Source organism: Agelaius phoeniceus, chromosome 10, assembly GCF_051311805.1.
Source record: "Agelaius phoeniceus isolate bAgePho1 chromosome 10, bAgePho1.hap1, whole genome shotgun sequence".
Classification (NCBI taxonomy): Eukaryota; Metazoa; Chordata; class Aves; order Passeriformes; family Icteridae; genus Agelaius; species Agelaius phoeniceus.
In genome coordinates this window covers 12,574,344-12,592,963 of record NC_135274.1, presented here as the reverse complement: position 1 = coordinate 12,592,963, position 18,620 = coordinate 12,574,344, and the positions used below count along the sequence as shown (strand labels likewise).

The 18,620-nt window shown below is 41.0% G+C and overlaps 1 protein-coding gene across 5 annotated transcripts in view; it reads left to right on the top strand.

The window, feature by feature from the left end:
* The window catches only part of TFDP2 (transcription factor Dp-2), a 54,117-nt gene that overhangs the window by 18,629 nt on the left and 16,868 nt on the right, over nt 1–18,620 (top strand). For 4 of the 5 annotated variants that reach the window (XM_054639139.2, XM_054639136.2, XM_077183921.1 and 1 more), the window contains 7 exons: nt 5,354–5,457; nt 8,452–8,573; nt 10,995–11,042; nt 12,143–12,305; nt 12,833–12,979; nt 15,167–15,235; nt 16,833–16,984. In XM_054639139.2, coding sequence (XP_054495114.1) covers nt 5,354–5,457; nt 8,452–8,573; nt 10,995–11,042; nt 12,143–12,305; nt 12,833–12,979; nt 15,167–15,235; nt 16,833–16,984 — 805 coding nt within the window. The remainder of the gene's footprint in view (nt 1–5,353; nt 5,458–8,451; nt 8,574–10,994; nt 11,043–12,142; nt 12,306–12,832; nt 12,980–15,166; nt 15,236–16,832; nt 16,985–18,620) is intronic. The other variant, XM_054639138.2, reaches the window with a different exon arrangement.

Here is an 18,620-nt window from a genome sequence, read left to right as displayed (position 1 = left end):
TGGATGCCAGGGCACAGCCATGGGGCACCTGGGCCTGGGCACATCTGCTGCTGCTGCTGCTGCTGCTGGGCCATGGCTGCAGGATTCTTACCTTAAAGTGGGTGATGTGGACTCCACAAAGGTTTTGAGGAATCTTGCTGTCCTTAGTTACCACTTCTTTGTTACTGTATTCCCAGTTCCTATGAGTTTACCTGTTGTTCTTTGTTTACTGCTGTGGAGGGAAAGGGGAGTCCAGGCACAGAGCACCAGTCCTGCAGTGGCTCCATGAGGGAGGAGCCATTAATCACATCATAATTGTGGAGGGCTGCTTTGGGTGGCAATCTTCACCTCTAAGACAACTTCACAGTTTACTTCATTTCAATGCATCTTCCTATTACACAGTGCCTATCTTTTTCTAAGTCCTGACAGGGCTGGTGTTTTAAAAACCTGGTGCACAGGGCTGCTGTAAGAGAAGTACTTCATTGTATGCTTGAAGAGATCTGCTAAAATGACCAAGACATCAGCAGCAGTAATCCACAGCCTGTGCCTGGCACTTTCAGATTCACAGAGCTCTTAACTCCTGTAGATTTGTCTCAAATTGTACAGTAAAAGGCTGGAATTGTACTGCTCAGTGTAAGCCTGAAGTACATTGAAAAACTGTTTGCCCCATTTTATTTTTTCCTTTCTACAGATCTCTTTGATTTCATCTCTGTGGAGTTTTTAGAGTTAGGTTTGTAGTCCAGTAATTTTGTGCAATGCACAAATGAAGAAATGTACCAAGAAAATACTTGTGTACTAATACTGTGATAATAATTCAATTTTTTCTATATGCTTTTATCATACTGATCTGTCTTAGTGTAATAGAGGACCCTGAGGACACATCACATACATTATTCCAAAATATCCCAATGGGCTGCTGATATCTCTCAGCTCTGAGCTGGGGTTTTTGCCATCATTGTCAAGCTGTAGGCTGTATTATTAAAAATGGCTCTCATTGAGACACTTTTAAAAAGTGGACATTTGTTTAGAGCTCTGAATATGAAATCCAAATTACCACTTCTTCCCTGGTGTTTTGTTTGAAAATTCAATGGGTTTTTTTGTTGATGTATGCTTTGTGTGTAACCCCAGCTGGTTGGGCTGTGCTCCCCATCAGCCATGGTCTCCTTCAAACTGGCTGTGACAGATTCTATAGATTCTCCAGTTGACATTGTTTCTGATTATCTTTGCAACTGAGCTGCAGACCTAACAGATTTAGTTATACAGGAAAAAAAATCATTAAAATTCCTTTAGCTTCATATTTGTATAGGAGTGCATGTTGTTTATGTGAAATTAGGCTATTTAGGGTGGCACATAATGATTTAACCTGAGTTTGGTGAGCTGCTTTGTGTGTGCATGTGAGCATTCATGTACATAAACATGAATAACTTTATCTGTGACTGTTTGAAGCTAAAGATCATTTAAATTGATTTTTTTTTCTTTTTGTGCACCAGTAAAATTATTGCACAAATGCCAGGAAGAATAATAGTTATGTAGCAATGATGGTTTTTTAAAATATGAAATTATAGCAACACTGGTTTCTCTCCCTGAGAAGCAACAAAAGTGGTGACTGAAGAATGGAAGAATAATTTATGTAGAAGCAAAGTGCTTTTGTTCTGAGAGAAACATACATATATATATATATATATATATATATATATCTCCACTGTCAGATTCCTATTCTGAATTTGCTTCAGTGCTAAGGAGGCTCAGTTTGGGATGGCTCTCTGTGTATTGCAGCTAAAGCCTCCCTATGAGAGTTCTAAGTGGGTTTCTTTCCCATGTGCTTGGTTTTCCATAGGTAAATGGGAATAATGACACTGACCTCCTTTATGCCTTGAAAGTACTGCTGAGAAACATTATATAAGAATTGAGTATTATTATACAAATCATTCCAGTTTGATCCATCTGTGCTGACCTTTTCCATGCAGGCAGTGAGATTACCGTGACTCAGGGCTGATGGGGCTCATTGTGTTCAGCTTATCACTGTACTCACTGCTCTTGTGCCCTGGGACATAAATCAGTGTAATCTTTTTTGTCCCCAAATGATGGGTGTTATTAAGACTTGGCATTTATTTAGAATTTGGTCATGTTTAAAGCCTTTGCAGTTGCTTTGTGATAGTGTATATAGTTAGTTTGATGATATTTCTGCTTTCAGTTGAATACTGAAATCTGTTGAATGTTTTGTCACATCTACTTCCTCCAAAATATAATTATATAATGATATAATGATATAATAATAATATTTGAAGCAATTGAGGTTACATGAGTATCTGGACCATTATGCTATTTGGAAAAAAAGAAAATGGTAGGGAGGAATATTTTATTTGTAATTGATAAAACTTTCTGTTTACTATTTTTTTCAACTGCTGACAAACACAAAAAGCAACCTCTTACTGTGAGGAACTTGGTTGTTCTTTCTTTCTGGCCACTGTGGATAAGAGATACCTCACTTATAAAAACAAACTGGTTCTTTTTCATCCTCTCTGTATTTTAAAATCTATACATCCACATATTTATATTTGCCAATGAAGAAAATTAAAAGTTAGAACAAGGGCGGGGAAACATTTCTTTGAAAATTTGGTCAGCTCTTAAGATTGGTTTGACAATACTGCTGCCAAATGAGGGATTTGTGTAGGGATTAGAAGATGAAAATCTTTTTTATTGACAGTAACTTTGGCCAAAAAAACATTTAAACACACACCATATGTAAGCAAATGTCTTTTTAAATCAAGATCAGGTTATTTGAATGCCCCTTGTATTTACTGAAGTTACCCCAGTGGTGCCAATGTCCCATTATGCAGGGAGCCTCGTAAATGAAGGCACAGTGCAGCAGTAGCTGCTAATTATTGGATTTTCCCAGGCTGCTCAGTAAACCTGGTGGGTTTGTGTGCTTTGGCCATGGGTCTGCATGTGTGTGTGAGGGAACATCCATGAAATGTTCTGAGCAGTCACAGGTGCAGCTGGATGCCAGGGATGCCAGGGATGCCAGTCTGCATGGCTGTGCCCAGTGCTGGGTGTGCTGGGTGGCCCCAAGCATTGTCCTGCGCTGTGAGCCCCACAGGGCCACTCTGGCAGGGACAGAGGTGAGAGCCCAGTGCCTCCTGCAGGCCGGGAGGGGCAGCTGGAGGCAGCTCTGGGCTGTAGCCCTGTGGTAAAAGAGCTGGGAGCCAAAACCGACATTTCACAATTTTACTGCACTTGGCCCTGTGACCTTAGGCTGTCAACACCAGAGAAAGGAATTGATTTCTTTTCCCTGGTAAGAAAAGGGAGAAGAAGAAATAGTATGAGAGCTGATCTTGGAGGTAGTGGGCTCAAAAGTTTCAGTTGCAGCAGAAAAGAGGAAAATTCCTACAGCAGTACTGGGAAGTGACACATCATTGATGGCACCAGCTTGGGATGAGGGGAGAGACTGGGTGTTGATGGAATATGCTGGCACAGCTTGGGAAATCCTGGGCAAAATCCTCTAGCAAAAGTAAAACTGGCAAGTGAGAGAACTCTTTGGAGCTCAGCATGGGAACACAGTATATATAAATCATGAATTACTATCTTGTGCTCTCTGGCACTACCTCACAAAAGATTTTTCATAACAGAGCAGATTTACTGGAGGGGGTGGGTTTGCAAGTGTGGGAGGTTTATATTTGTTTTTGTAGGTGAGTTACATGACTGAATAATTTATTCATTTTATTGACTAGAGATGCAAGCTTCTTCTGAAGATGTTTTCAGATACAGATTTGCCTTTTGGAAAATTAATATTAAGTAGTAGTATTACTCCAGATGCCAAAAGAATCTACACAGAACACTAGAACATCCTAGTCTCAATTTGTTTGTATTTCTCATATATCTGTTGAACATTTCTTATGAAGGTGAGACTTCACATAAATCTACATCTTTTCTACTGCTGTGCTGTAACTACAGAAGATCCTTTTTCCCTTCAGTTGTGTTGCTTCTGCTTCCTGTTGCAGAGAAGTTACTTTGTTGAATTTATCATTTTTCAGTAACCTCATGGTAAATAGGTATACTAAAATAAAATGTAAAAAAAGAGACCATAATTCAGGACTAAGAAAAGAAAACTGGGCAGTGGAGGTGAACAGCTGGTGTGAGAAAGGCAGGGGAGCAGGGGTGTGTAACACCAGTGAGTCAGCTTGGGCCATGTGGGCTAAGCCGAGTGTTTGTTGGCTGGCTCCTGGGGAGGGGACTGGTGCCTTGCTGCTCTGAAGGGCCCTGTCACCTCAGATGCCTTCAGCTGCTGGCTGCAGTGCCAGAGAACATTAGCAGCTCTCCAGGAACCCATCCTTGTCCTCATGACCCCAGCTAGGGCCAGGCTGACTCTGGATTACCAGGCAGGGGCAGCTCTTCCTTGTATTTGGTGGTGCCTCAGAGCCCTCCCTCCCCACGCTGCTCAGGCTGCTTGGGAATGGGGCTGGTGTTTGACTGAGGGTTCCCAGCTCTCCTGCTCTCAAGCTGTCTCAGAGAAAGGAGCTGCTGCCACCACGGTGGCAGGCTGGATAAGCCAATGTGCTCAGAGCTTGGAGAGGCTTGTGCACAGCAGTTTGAACACCCAAGGAGTAGCAGTGGTGCTGCAACAGTTTTGATTTAAACATTAATTCCAAATAATTGAGATCCAAGATGCAATTTGGGATAGAGGAGGAGCAGCAGTATTTTGGGGCTGTCAGCACAGAGCTGTTCCTCTCTATGAAGGCAGGATGATTTAGATCCATAAGCAGTTTGGGATCACAGAGATGATAAACATCTTGGGATGAGAACACCCTGCACTGGAGATGGCATGGGAGACTTTACTGTGACATGCAGCTGCCTGCTCTGTGACTTTAGGTGGGTTGTAAAGGCATCACTTACTCCATCTGTACAGTGGCAGGCTGTGGCTGGCTTACATCAGCAATGACTCTGGAATGCTCTGGGACAGTCAGATGAGGAATGGTTAAGGTTTTGAAGATTTATGGATGTATATTTCTTACACATGGCTATGATTGTAAGTAGGATTTGTATGTTGGCTTCTATTAGAAGTATTCTCATTAATTTTCACTTCTAATGCTGAGGAATGTCAGGCTGTGTGCTCTTTGTCTTAAGTAAGAATAAATTGTTTCTGGAAATAAAATACATGTAATTTTAAAAGTAAAATAGTGAAGGTGTAGTTTTTTGAGGTGTCCTTGTGACATTTGCTGAGAGGTCTGGAGCTTACCTGAGGCTGTGTTCACAGCAAATAAAACAAAGCCAACCTGATTCCAGAGTGTTAGAGTGGTGTGAGAATTTGCCAAAGTGTTTTTCACAGGTTACTTAAGGAAGTAATTTAAAACTCTCCTTTTACCATTCTTTTTAGGTAATATTTCAGTAATCACATTGCCAGTTTCCAGTACCAACTCTCCCACTAAGATTTTGCCAAAAACCTTGGGACCAATCAATGTGAATGTTGGACCCCAAATGGTAAGTTTTGCAACCCCAGTAATGCCAACTTGTGTAATTGGCTGTGACTTCCTGGTGGTGTGAGACAGGAACACGAGAGGAACTTGCTGCCTCCTGCCTCAGCCACAAAGTGCCCCAGCTGCATGGCAGGGAGGTGACCTGGGGGCACAGCAGGCCTGGCATGCCAGAACTGCCACTCCCAGCAATGCTCTTGGATGTGCCCTTAGGGGGAACCTATCTTCTGGGCTTTGAGTGGAAATTGAAACAGCTTTACCAGCTGACACTTTAACTGTTACTCAAATGTGTATTAAAAAAATCCTCTCATTGTTGATACTCTTTGAATGTTTTAAGTCATGTTCTCACCAGTAAATCTCCAGAATTGTCAGAGAATGTCTTTGATGTGTTGGTAGAAATTCTAAACTTGTTGAAACTACTCTTCTTAAAACTCTCTTTTCCTGTTCATCATAACTGTATTTGTATATTGATGTTCCAGGGATTTTGGATCTAATTTTGAGAAAAAAATTAGATTTTCTGTTGGTCAGAGAGCTAAATAGGCAATACTGTGAATAGTTTCTAGTAACCTGATATCTCCTTGCCAAGAACTTAGCCTGAGAACAGAACCATTTGATGTGTTTCATAAAAATGGTGTTGGGCCTTTTTCACCTGAGCAGTGTTCAGTGGGGTTTGTCCCAGCTGGGCAGAGGGGCCCACCCATCCCAGCCACCCCCGTGGCACTCCCAGCTGGCAGAGCTCTGCCCCCAGCGCTGGCCAGGGGCTGCCTGCCAGGAGCAGCTGAGACCGTCAGAGCTGATGTCTCACAGGCCTGTGCCCTGTGGCGTGCCCTGGAACATTCTGCCACTGAGGATGTGCCCTGGCAGTGCAATAAATAGCCCACAACAGGGAGAGCACTCCCTTAATGCACTTCCTACTCTTGTGACTGACTTCTCAAGCCCTGCTTTTGGTTTCTGTGAGCCCTGCTTGCAGCTTAGGTTCTATAGCAGGTGAAGGTGCAAAAAGCTACTGCGTGATGTGAGACGCACCATTTGTACTCTTTTTTTGTTTGTTTGTTTATTTTTTATTCATTTATTCTGCTGCTTTGCAAGGATAGAACTATATTCAGAAAACATTTTCTTAATAAAATGCCATTAACACGGGCTTTCTAAGACACCCAGCATATACAGCTGTGCTGTGCCAGGCTGTTTAGAAGGGAACGCTCCCGAGCTCTCAGCAGTGGCAATGTTGGCGCTCCCTCACCATCTGCCTGTGTCAGCAACACCCTGCTTGATGAATTAATTAATTAATTAATTAATGTATGTATATATGTAGGCCTTATTTCCCCCCCGCGGGTTGCCGACCCTGGTGCCGCTGCGGGTCCTTGGAGCAGCGCGGAGGCTCCGGCGCGCAGCCGAGCCCGGGGCTGCCCGCGGTGGCTCCGGGGCCGCTCGGCGCGGGGCAGGAGCGCTGCAGGAGCGGCCGGGAGCCGCTAGAGGGCGGCGCGGGCCGGGCCGGGCTGTGCCTCGCCACGGGGCCCTTGGCAGCCCCGGCCTCAGCCGCTCCTTGCAGCGAACCCCGGAACACCGGGCCCCTGACAGCCCTGCCCGGGAACACCGACCGGCCCTGACAGCCCTGCCCCGAACACCGACCGGCCCCTGACAGCCCTGCCCCAGGCCGGAGCTCCAGCCAGGTGACAGGAGCGACACCTGTCCTGTGCCTGCCAGGCACCTTTGATTCTCCAGTACCAACCAGGAAATAAATACATAACCTGCACCTGTGTTTTGGTTCCTCTAAAATCTCCTTTCCCTTGGTTCTGTCAAGCTGTACATTTGCAAACAATAAATGAGATAAATTTATGTCTTTAAGACAAAAAAGACATGTATGTAGTCACAACATTGTACCAGGGGGGGTGTGAAGTAAAGCTCAATAAGCTAAGGAAATGGGGAATTCTTCACATACCATTTTTCTACTTGTCTAAACAATAGTGATGGATACCAAGCAAATGCAGTGTAGTTATCACTAGTTTATATATATATATATATATATGCATGCATATATATGTACATACTTGCAGTACCTATATATCTGCTCTATACTTACAGCATCTACTTACAACCTGAGTGCCTTGGGATGCTTACACAGCTGTTGGATAAGTTAAATAGTAAAGGAAACCACAAAGTTTAGTACAGTCACTACTCCAAATGTCACTAATAAATGGAGTAAAGTAAAACAAGGTTATAAAAACTTAGGTAAGGTATAAGAGTAAAAAGCACTGTCCCAGAAGCTTTTATATGAATCTTACCATAATGGAATAAAAGTAATTAAATTTTGTTCATTTTAAATATTGGCTTTATCAATACTGTTTTATTTTTAAGTATTACTTAAATTATTCTGGTCACCTACTTTGAAAAACAAACTTGGATGTGATTTAAAAGTTGAGACTGGGTATTTGTGTTAACCTGTGTACCTACAATTTCACCAGGTTTGCATAAATGTAAATTCTATCTATACCATAAAGACTTTACATTGAATTCTGTAGGTACAGTTAGTTGCCAGAGTGCCTTGGGATCTTGTGAATGCCAGAAACTGCAGGGAATGCTTTGCCTGCAGCTCAGATTGTTTTTTGTATAGACAATTACAAGAGACAAATTCATTGGAAAGAAAGAAGGCTGTATTGATTACATTGATCAAGGTGTTGCCTAGATGTACTCATGAAGAAACAATTGGGTGTCTAGAGGTACAGACCTTATCTGCCATACCCAGGAATTACTTGGAATCATTTGGGTGGTTCTTGTCCATGTGAATATCACTGTAATATGGTACAATTAATAGGAAACTTGGCAGCACTGTAATGGCTTTGCTCAATGAAGATCTTCTGGTGCCATCTCTTCTGTATACTGTGACTGCTTCTGGTACAGAATTCTTATTACTTTTCTTAGTGCAATGCTTAGTATGGATTTTGGGCTGTATTTACCTCTGTTTTCTTTAGAGAGCTGTGTTTTTTATTGCTACATGTTACAGATCATAAGCACCCCACAAAGACTGGCCAGTTCAGGGAGTGTTCTGATCGGGAGCCCGTACACCCCCGCTCCAACCATGGTCACACAGACCCACATCACAGAGGCGTCTGCCTGGGGCCCAGGGTAAGGCTTTTGTCTCTTTCGAGGTGTCTGAGCATCACTTCTCATCTTTTCCATTATTTGAATCTATCTATTCCACACTGTTGAATCTATGCTGACTTACAGTTTCTATTTCTAGCACAACTAAATGGGGGTATAGCATGTGCTTTTCAGGCTGGGAGGCACTTCTGATGCTGGAGCATGTAAACACAAATTATAAGCACCAGTCACTTCACTGCCTGCTTTAATTGTGGTTTCTGGTTTCTGATTTTTTATTTGAGTGTCTGTTTCTTGGTGAAAATGGAGAGTCACAAGGGCTCCTGTTAAAAGAAGCCTTTATTTTTTCCAGAAGTTCACGGTATATCCATGTAGCAGATGCCTACAGGGGGAGAGACTGTCAAAAACACTTCAACAGGCATTTAAGAATAAACTCTAATAGAGCACTTTGAATATAATCAGTGTGCTCTTTTTATTACTATTCTACATTAACAACAAGTTTCATGGGGTTCTGAGGTGCTCCAGCCAAACATGACTTTCTTTATCTCATCTAATTAAATCTGGTCTTTACATTGTTTCTTGGTATTTTGTTTTAATATCAGTACTGCTGAGCTTAGCTGTCTCAAAACAGAAATGTAGTGCTTTGCCTCTGAAAAAGTAATATATTTCTGCATCTAGATTAATTTTTCTAATCAGTGATGAATGTCAATATTACCTTTTCAACAGTAAAGATGGGAAATGGAGCATCTAGGAGAGCAGGAATGAGAGGGCAATATTTGTGCCTTGACTTTTCTCCATTTTACTCTGTTAGCAAGGTCTGTCATAGGTTGTACTTCCCAATTACTGCATTCCTCCCCAGAGAGTCAATAAACTGCAGGCCCAGCCACACAGTTTTTAAGCTGATTTTTTTTTTCCTAGCTGAGTGTTCATTTCCTGAAGTACCTGCACTTAGTTCTGATTTTATTTGAGAAAGGAGTTGTCAAAGATCACTTTTTTCTGCACATTTTGTGAAATGTGGAGGCCCAGCAGACGTTTTCAGTACCCAGAAGAGGGACAGGCTCTGCTGTCTGGTCACAGCTTGCTGAACCAAAGAATTGACACACCTCACTTTCCAAAGTGCCGTGCAGTGGAGGGGTTCCAGAGCAGCCTCGGGCAGTGCATCAGCCACCACCAGGCAGCACTGTCCTGTTTGTGTGCTGCCCAAGCTGAGACAAAGGATTTCCAATGAGCTTCGTCCATAAAAAGGCTCGAGATGACTCCAGACAGACCAGTCAGTAGTGCTGCATGCAGAATCCTTCCAATGGGCCATATTTTCATTTGAGGAGCAGAGCTAAGGAAGGGTCTGTGGTGTTCCTGAACTGAGGCAGCGAGCTGTGGCTGCTGAGGACACTTCAGAAGACAGCTTGCTTTACCCGTTACTTCACAGACTCCAAATTATTTCCAAAATGAGAGGAGCAGGTTCACTGGCAGGACTCAGCACAGGCTCTGGCAGCCTGGTGTGCAGAGCAGGCCCCAGCTCTCGCTCCCTGCTGTCCCAGGCCCATGCCCAGGGCCGCCCCCAGCCCAGCTGCTCAGCCCCCAGTTAAGCACCATGGACAGAAATCCCTTTGGTGCTGCTGAGGGAGGGGCCTGTTGTGCATTCTGGATCACACAACCAAATTGTGCTGGTTTTCAAGCACAGCTTTTCAAAGCCCTCGTTTTTGTTTAGCTGCTTTCCCAGCAGTGTCAGGTCTGTGCTGGGAGCACAGCTTTGGACAGTGTGGGGACAACGTTCCCCAGCTCGGCACAGCTCTTGGGCACTGCCTGGGGCTGCTGCAGGAAAAGGCAGGGCTGGAGAGCAGCTCCTGCTTGCTGTGGGGAATAAACTGGGGGATAAGGAATGGCCACTGATTGCAGACTGCTGCTGCTGCTGCTGCTGTTCAAAATTCTTAGCAGCTGCTTCTTCAGCCTGTCTCCAGCTCTGTATGCATCAGCTCTAACAGGAACATTTTTAGTGTTTTACCTTGGGCTTTGTTTAAAGATTCCTAAACATTCACTGGCTTGAAAATATAGGATATATCTTATGCACTGTTTAAAGACATTTTTCTTCCATATGGAGGAATTTTAAATAGGAACTTTCAAAGGAGCCCAGCTTCTCCTTTTTGATGGACTTTGGACATCTAGCTCACACAGCACTTCCTGTAGTTCCAGATGAAGTGACTTCCCTCAGTTCCTGTGGGCAAAGCATGGTAAAATTTGGAATAGGATTTGTTTGGCAGTGAGCTCCGACAACTTCCTCCACAAAGTCCTAACCAACTTCTCTCAAATTTTGTCAAGCTCTGTGTGTTGTATTTTTCCCTTTCAGTAAACATGTAACAGCCAACACTAGAACCAGTTAGGCCCTATATACAGTGATTTTAGTGCTCTATAATGTTATTTTCAACTTAAGTTTGAATTGTCTTGTCTTAGGGAGCGAAAACGGACTCAAGAAATTATAGAGTCAGATTTTTCAGAAAGGTGAGTGTTACTCAATGTGTATTTTGTGTATAGAGTCATGCCTGCTTTACTTCAGATTTGCCTTTCAGAAAGAAAACTGCCCAGTTCCCGTTTTCAGCAGTTTTCACTTCTTCACATCAAAACTGTGTTGTGTTTTTTTTTTCAGTCTGCTGGTGTTCCTTTTTACTCTTTTTTGTTTATTTTACCTGTATTCTGTTTTCTTAGATACATTCACAATTTTGAAAAGCATTCTTGTTTTTTTTAATAGTTTCTTTAGCTTTTTACTGCTGATGGGGGACCTTTTTCTGTAAAATAACAGCTCTCCCTGGAACACATTGTCAAATGAAACCATGAGACTAATTTTTAAAAAAGAAAAAAAGAAACAAAAACAACACAGCTGAACTTTTTAAAGGCTTCTATTGCATTACACATCCAGATCTACTTTGTGTGATAAAAACAACTGCTCCTGTTTTTTTCTATTACCATTACCTTTTCTGGAAGAAGGTGAATGGAAAATAACCCTGACAGTTTGCCAGTTCTTAATTTAGCACCTTAAAACCCAATGACACTGTACTTACTCTCCACAAAAGAGATTCTTGTATCTGTTCTATGATGGATACATCATAGAATAGATGTATTTCTAGGTCTATATACTGTGATGTATATGTGTGGATATATTCTGTGATGGACACATTTTAATTCCCTTAATGACCAAGTTTAGGATCTCCTGCTGTATATTACACAGGGAGCTTTGAGCCTTTCTATTTTAGGCACACACATGAGAGCTCCACATAAACATGGCTTCCAGGTACGTAAGCAACCTGGGAGATTTTCCTCTTTTGTTTGGTTGTTCTTTTCTGAGACTGCCTGGAGATGAATTACAAATCCATTTTAAGCATCTTCCCAGCAGCATGTGTTCAAATGCTACCAATGCAGAAATAGTCAAGGAAGGGGCTCTATTGCACTTTTTTGCCAACTTGTAAGAAACAAGAAATTGATGCAAAACTTTTATTTTTCATTTAGATAGTCCAGATTTCTGTTACGAAGTGCAGACCTTTTGCTGTGTAACAAAGTACCTTATTAACATTCAATGTATTAAAAGAAAACTTTTCTCTTTTCAGTAAGAGAAGCAAGAAAGGAGATAAAAATGGGAAGGGTCTGAGGCATTTTTCAATGAAAGTTTGTGAAAAAGTTCAACGTAAAGGAACAACTTCATACAATGAAGTCGCCGACGAGCTCGTATCAGAATTCACAAATTCTAACAGCCACCTAGCAACAGATTCAGTAAGCAAATATGTGTTGAATTTTGTTATACCAATACAGATTTGTCTGTTTTGTCATGGAATTCTGTTTCTGCACTGTCCTGCCACAGTCCATACTCTCCTTCACTTAACTAGTTCTCAAATATAAAGATTTACCCTTTGAAATCTAAAAATACAGAATTAAGGTGAAGAATTGAACTCCTCCTGAATTATAAACAAAGTAGAGGAATCTGCCAAAATAACTAACTTTAAGAAAAAGCTACTCTTGTATATGTGGTCTTGTCAGGCTTTTCAACTGTGCCAGACTTGCCACGATGGAATTTCTGGCAGAGATGCTTCAGGAAGGCCTGAAACTTCCATTTGCAACCAAGCATCCTCATGTGGTGTCCAAGGGGTATCAGAGATGAAGGATGGTGGTTTAACACCACTCTGACCAGAACTGCCATTTTGCCATTTGAGCTTCTCCATGTCTGTGGAGGATGTGTTTAATTGCTTTTCCTTTTTTAATTCAATGCTTTTGTGGTGATTAGTGCTGTATTGTTTTCTTAGCAGGCTTATGATCAGAAGAACATTCGACGGAGAGTTTACGATGCGCTCAACGTCCTGATGGCAATGAACATCATTTCAAAGGAGAAGAAGGAAATCCGATGGATCGGCCTTCCCACAAACTCAGCTCAGGAATGTCAGAATCTAGAGGTAAGGGGAGGACATGGGAAATTCTGGTTTGTTCACATGTTGTGATAATTGACTTGCTCTTCTTTAGAAGAGGGATTTTTTTTTTCTTAATTTGAACCTGATTGGTTTTGATGCTTGTGCACTATGGAAATACAAATTCTGATATTGGAATAAACTGAAATAATATGTTTGTGTATGCTTAGTTCAGTTTCATTTAGTATATATTATATTTAGTTTTTTTAAAAAGCCAAGCTGTTTACCTTAGAAAAATGGTCATTGATTAAATCAGGGATTATTTTTAAGATTAAAGTCTGTAGTACCTTGAATTAACCAGAAGAAAGTCAAAAGAATTTATGGTTCAGTTATGCTCACAAAATGGTTTCCATTTAAAATGAGACCAATTCGGTATTAATGTCTGTACTTGGAAATGTAATTCAAAGGGAATTAAATTGAAAAAATTTCATGCTGGAATGTCAGATACTGTTATGATCTGCCAGAGAAAGCAAGAAGAAGTTTTACTTATCAGTTATTTCCATTATTTTTTCAGCAGGCTAAGAGTTACAGTGTTTTTTGCAGGGATGCCAGAATTTATATGCACAAATGTTGCCTGTCCTTCGGGCCAAATGTGCTATAAATAAGAAGCACAAATCACTGTATTTACTGCAGCCTGCTGTAATGGCTGTCTGCAAATACATCTCCATTTGTGACACTTGGACATTAGGTATCTTAAAAGGTGGGTGGTGCCTCTGCAGTACAGAACAGTTCTTTTGTGCAGGGTCATTTACATCAATTGTCTTTCTAGATGTGGTAAGAGAAAAGCTTTTACTGTCCTTTTCCATTACAGTGACTTGAAAAATACATCCATCCAAGGAGAGTGCACATGTTCGATCATTATGCTCCAGGATGTTTTTTTACATTCTGGATAAATCTACATTTTGCATGCATTCATATGAATGCATTGTCTCCAGCATAGGTTATTGTTACAAATATGGAACTTGAATTTCATTGTCTCATCTACAATAATCATATGCAATTCAGTGTTTCAGGCTCTAATTACACATGCACAAAATGGAAGCTAGGCATATTTTTCAAAAAATGTTGCTTCCTCTGACATAATAGAAAAGAATGTAAAACAAAACTGCATTTTCATGGTGTGAAAATCAGAATTAATTTTGCTTTTAAGGCTGTATAAAGCAGCAACTGTTTTTACAATGTAAATCCGTAATAAGATTACCAGTACAAAAATCACTGCAAAAGAGCTTGTTACATAGAAACCATGCCTGAATGAGAGCTGTACTGCTTACTGGTTTTAAGAGTCACTGCACAGAAAGCCAACTGAAAGATGCATTTAAACATTAAAATGTGTGAGGAGGGAACCACCACAAAGCAACCTTGTAAATAAGATAGAGAGGAGTTTGGGCCAGCTAAGCTTTAAAACAGCACATTATTTAGTTTCAGAGCTTGAATGAAAAGGTAGTTTAAGAGTTTAGTATTTTGAGAGCCAGTGATACAGCGATGGCACCAAAGAGGAGGATGAGCAAAAAGCCCTTTCAGCCCCAATGACCGTTGTGCAATTCTTCAGCATTGCCCAGAGGTCACTTCCAGACCCTGCTGTACCTGCAGGGTGAGCTCTGCCCTGTCCCAGCCCTGCATGTCCCAGGTGCAGCAGCTTGGCCACATCAACCAGCAGTAAATGAACTGCTGAAGAGCTCTGCTCCCACAGAAAATGTTACCTCAAGCCGTTTTTGTTGCTGCAGTCTTGTCAGTTTAGTCAGGTCTCAAACAAAACGTGGAGGTCACTGGTAGGATATAGGTGATCATGAGCCCAGCCTCCATATATTTGTGTCTAGTGGCTTGCAGCTAGGAGAACAGTGGGACTTGCACAATTCAAAAGAGTGGCAGGCAGAATGGAAAAAAACCCAAAGCATCCTCTTGAGCAAGTGTTTGATCTGGTGCCAATTTGCACTCAGTGCAAGACAGAAGAGGCAGAATGGGTGGGGACATAAAAGTCTCTTGGAATAATTAAATTTTTACTGGAGTTAAAACTGTTGACAAAGAAAGACATTACAGTTGGCCAGACCTGTTTAATGGTGAAACTCTTATGCCCATGAAATTTGCCCCCATTTACAAAGAAAGCCTGTTCAGTTTGGCACAAGGGAATGGACAAGGTAATTAAGTATCTTGATGCATTTACATTTATCTTTTAAGATAGAAAAGCAGAAGCGGATTGAAAGGATAAAACAGAAGCGAGCCCAACTGCAAGAACTGCTACTGCAGGTACATTTAATTTTTTTCCCCTTAAATGAAAATATCAAGTGTAAATCTAACATGTTAGACCTTCTGAAGTTCTTTCTGGATTTAACCAACAGCTGTGACATACTAAGGAGAAAAGTTTGGCCCCTGTGACCTTTCTGGATTCTGCTGGGGGACCTCTTGCTGATACTCTGTGGTTCAGTTTTCCCTGCTCAATCTGTGTGCCACAAGCTTTCCTAAGTGTTCTGCTGAAGCTTTGCCAACCTCAGTGGGAATGGGAACAAGTCACAAGTCCCCTTTGTTCACTCTTAAGTTCCCCCAGTGCTACCCTGAGTCATTCTTCAAATTTTCTCTTTGATCTAAGCTATGAAGTTCACAACAACTTGTGTAAATGTGTGCAGAGTTGTTTTGAGGAATATGCACATTTCTGGATCTTAAGAGTAGAAGGCTGGCAAATCCAACACCTTTACTTTCTGTCACATACCTTTAAGATGACTTTTAGGTTTAATTGCTGAAATATATTTCAAATGCATCTTGTTTATAAAGTAACATTTTATAAATACAGTTATGAGCATTCCTTAATATTCTAGTCTGTGCAGACTTTTAGTAATTTAAATGTAATCAAACAATTTTATGAGATTGCAAGCAGTAAGGCTACATTTTTTTGCTGGTTCAACTACACTAAGGCAATTTTCATGTAATTGATATTCACTGAAACTTTCAAATATCTGATGCTTTTTTGTTAGTCACCAAAAGCTGTTTCTCTACTTAGGGTACAATTGGGATTCTATCTGTCTGACCCAGTATCTCAGCAGTTCCTCCAACAGTAACATGAAATTACACCAGTGAAAATAAGGCAACTCAGGCCCTCTTAACTTTTAGTCCAAATATTGACAGAGTTGATTCCCTTACTGTCCACATCTGTTGTTACTGCCCTGATTGTGTTGGTTGCCAAAGGGTTTACCAGTCCTTTGGGATTGTGGCTGTCCATCTTTTTCCCCTTAAATGGAATAAGCAGTGCCTCAGGTGGGTAAGTTCACTGACTTCTAGTCCCTCAAATAATATTTCCTAAACCCACACATTTTCATACAGGTGCAGTCAGATACAAGAAACCAGCAGGCAGAGAGTGGTGTCACAAACAGCATCTGCTTAATTCCAGAGGAGAGAGAATTCTTTTGAGAGAGAGAAGGTGATGGATGAGAAGGGAAAGAGAATAAAAATACAGATATGGGAAGTGGGGGAACTTTTGTTTCAGGGTAGCTATCCTACCCTGAGGCAATTACACATAAAAAGTACCAGAGCAGACCTCTGACTCTGGAGCCCTTTCAAAGGCATTGGGGAAGCATTCTCCAGCATGCCTTACTGCTGCTTTCTTGTTTCTTCTCCAGGGAGTGTGAGGGGAAACAGAGTCAATAGTAAATGTGTGCCAAAATTGGGTTTAACTTCTGCTCCTGCTGAACTTCACTAGTGCCAAGAGAAAGTAAGGCCACACTTTTTGACAAAAAATTACTGAAGGTATTGAGAGCTGGTAAATAAGACCTGTGAGGTTTCATTTCCTGGAAACACTGATGTCTGCTCTTTTATTGTCAGTGATCATTTTTTTCTTTCTTTTGTTTTACAGCAAATAGCATTTAAAAACTTGGTACAAAGAAATCAGCAAAATGAACAGCAAAATCAAGGCCCTCCATCTTTGACCTCCACAATACAGCTGCCTTTCTTAATAGTCAACACTAGCAAAAGAACAATTATAGACTGCAGCATATCAAGTGATAAGTGAGTGTTTATGAAATTAATTTTTCTTATTTTATTTTCTTTGTTGACTGGAATTTTTTCTCAAACAAGTGAGGGAAATTTTTCTAGTTTACTAGAAGTAATGTATTTACATTCACTGCTGTCACTTCAGGGGGTTGCTTGTTGTTTTTTTCAATATTTAATGCAACTGCAGTAATAATATGGATGAGTTTATTAACACTGCCTTACAATCTCTAGTTAAAACAGGCTGACTTTCACTGTAGTAAAAGGCACTTCAGGCTGACATTCCAAAGAGCATTCCCTGCACAGAAGAAATAACTGAATGAAACTATTTACTAGGACAGCACTACCTTTTAAAGCAGCCAGGTGAATTCTTACTCTTAGTATGCCATAAAAATGTACACAGTCAGAAACACAAGGTTACCCATGTGACACAAAAGTGACATATTCCAGGTGATAACAACTTTGAAAGTGTTTTTTAACAGCAAAAAGTTCTTTGAAGGAAAAGGTACAGAAATTTGTAATACTGTCTTTGTGAGCAAACTGCTACATTTGCATTCACAGTAATCTGAAAATCTTCCAGTTTACATAATTGTGGGTGTTTGTGCTTTTCATCCTGTGAAAATATGGCTGAAGTTTGAGGTGCTGTTACCTTAACTGGTAATCGGCTCACAATCAGTTTATTAGCTGGAAATAGCTGGCTTTGCTCTAATACTGTAGATTACAGATTTCTCTCTGTGGTATGCAAATCCTGTACTGAACTTCAAGTCAATTACACAGCAAAAATAGACAGACTCTAGTAACCCATGCACCAACATGCAAAACAGCAATTAAAAGCTGATTTTTTGTAGAAAATTCAATGAAGGTCAATATAAAACTTGTGGAATACTCTCAAGAGCACTGCAGTTCAGCAAGTTGGGAGCTTTAGGATCATTTTTGATTTAGCATAATTATACCCTTATTCTGTGGTCTCACTGTAAAGGTCTTCCTGCTCTTTTAAACAGGACTCTACATTTAGGTGTGAAGTTGTTAAAGAGTTGAACAATTTCATAGTGAAACTTCAGAACTGCTGCTTTGAGTTGTCAGAGATTAATCTGGCATTTGGGATCCAGAGCAGTGTAACACGTTTCTGTGCTCTCCAGCTGTGTGAAAACACTCCTACTAAAAGTGAGCACACCAAAATTATTGTTGTTGATACTTCAATTTATATAACTCAGCTGTGGTAGTGTGTCACCTGGAGGTCATTAAGCGTACAACCCAAATTAAGCCAGCTTTCCACTGGGGTTATTATTTGGGCAACTAATTAGAGGCAGCAGTAATAGGTAAACAGTGCCAGAAACTGCTCTGTTTTAACCACTGTTACACTGATCTGCTAAATAAGGCAGTTAGCAAAGGTGGTTTGGAGAATTCCCAGTCTGCAGTTAATTGGAGAGTATTTCCATCACTGGTCAGCTGGAGGGCTTGCTCTGCACTTGGTTCCAGACTGAAAGCCACTTTTTAAGGGGCTTCCATTTTCCTTTCTTCTCCAGATAACATTTATATAAAGTACTGGTGTTAGTAAGTCCAATGAAGAGCCAAGCTCACAGCATTAGCTACTCAAAATTGTATTTACAGAGGAACTTCTACAGGAAAGTAATTGCATGTAAGGGTGATACAG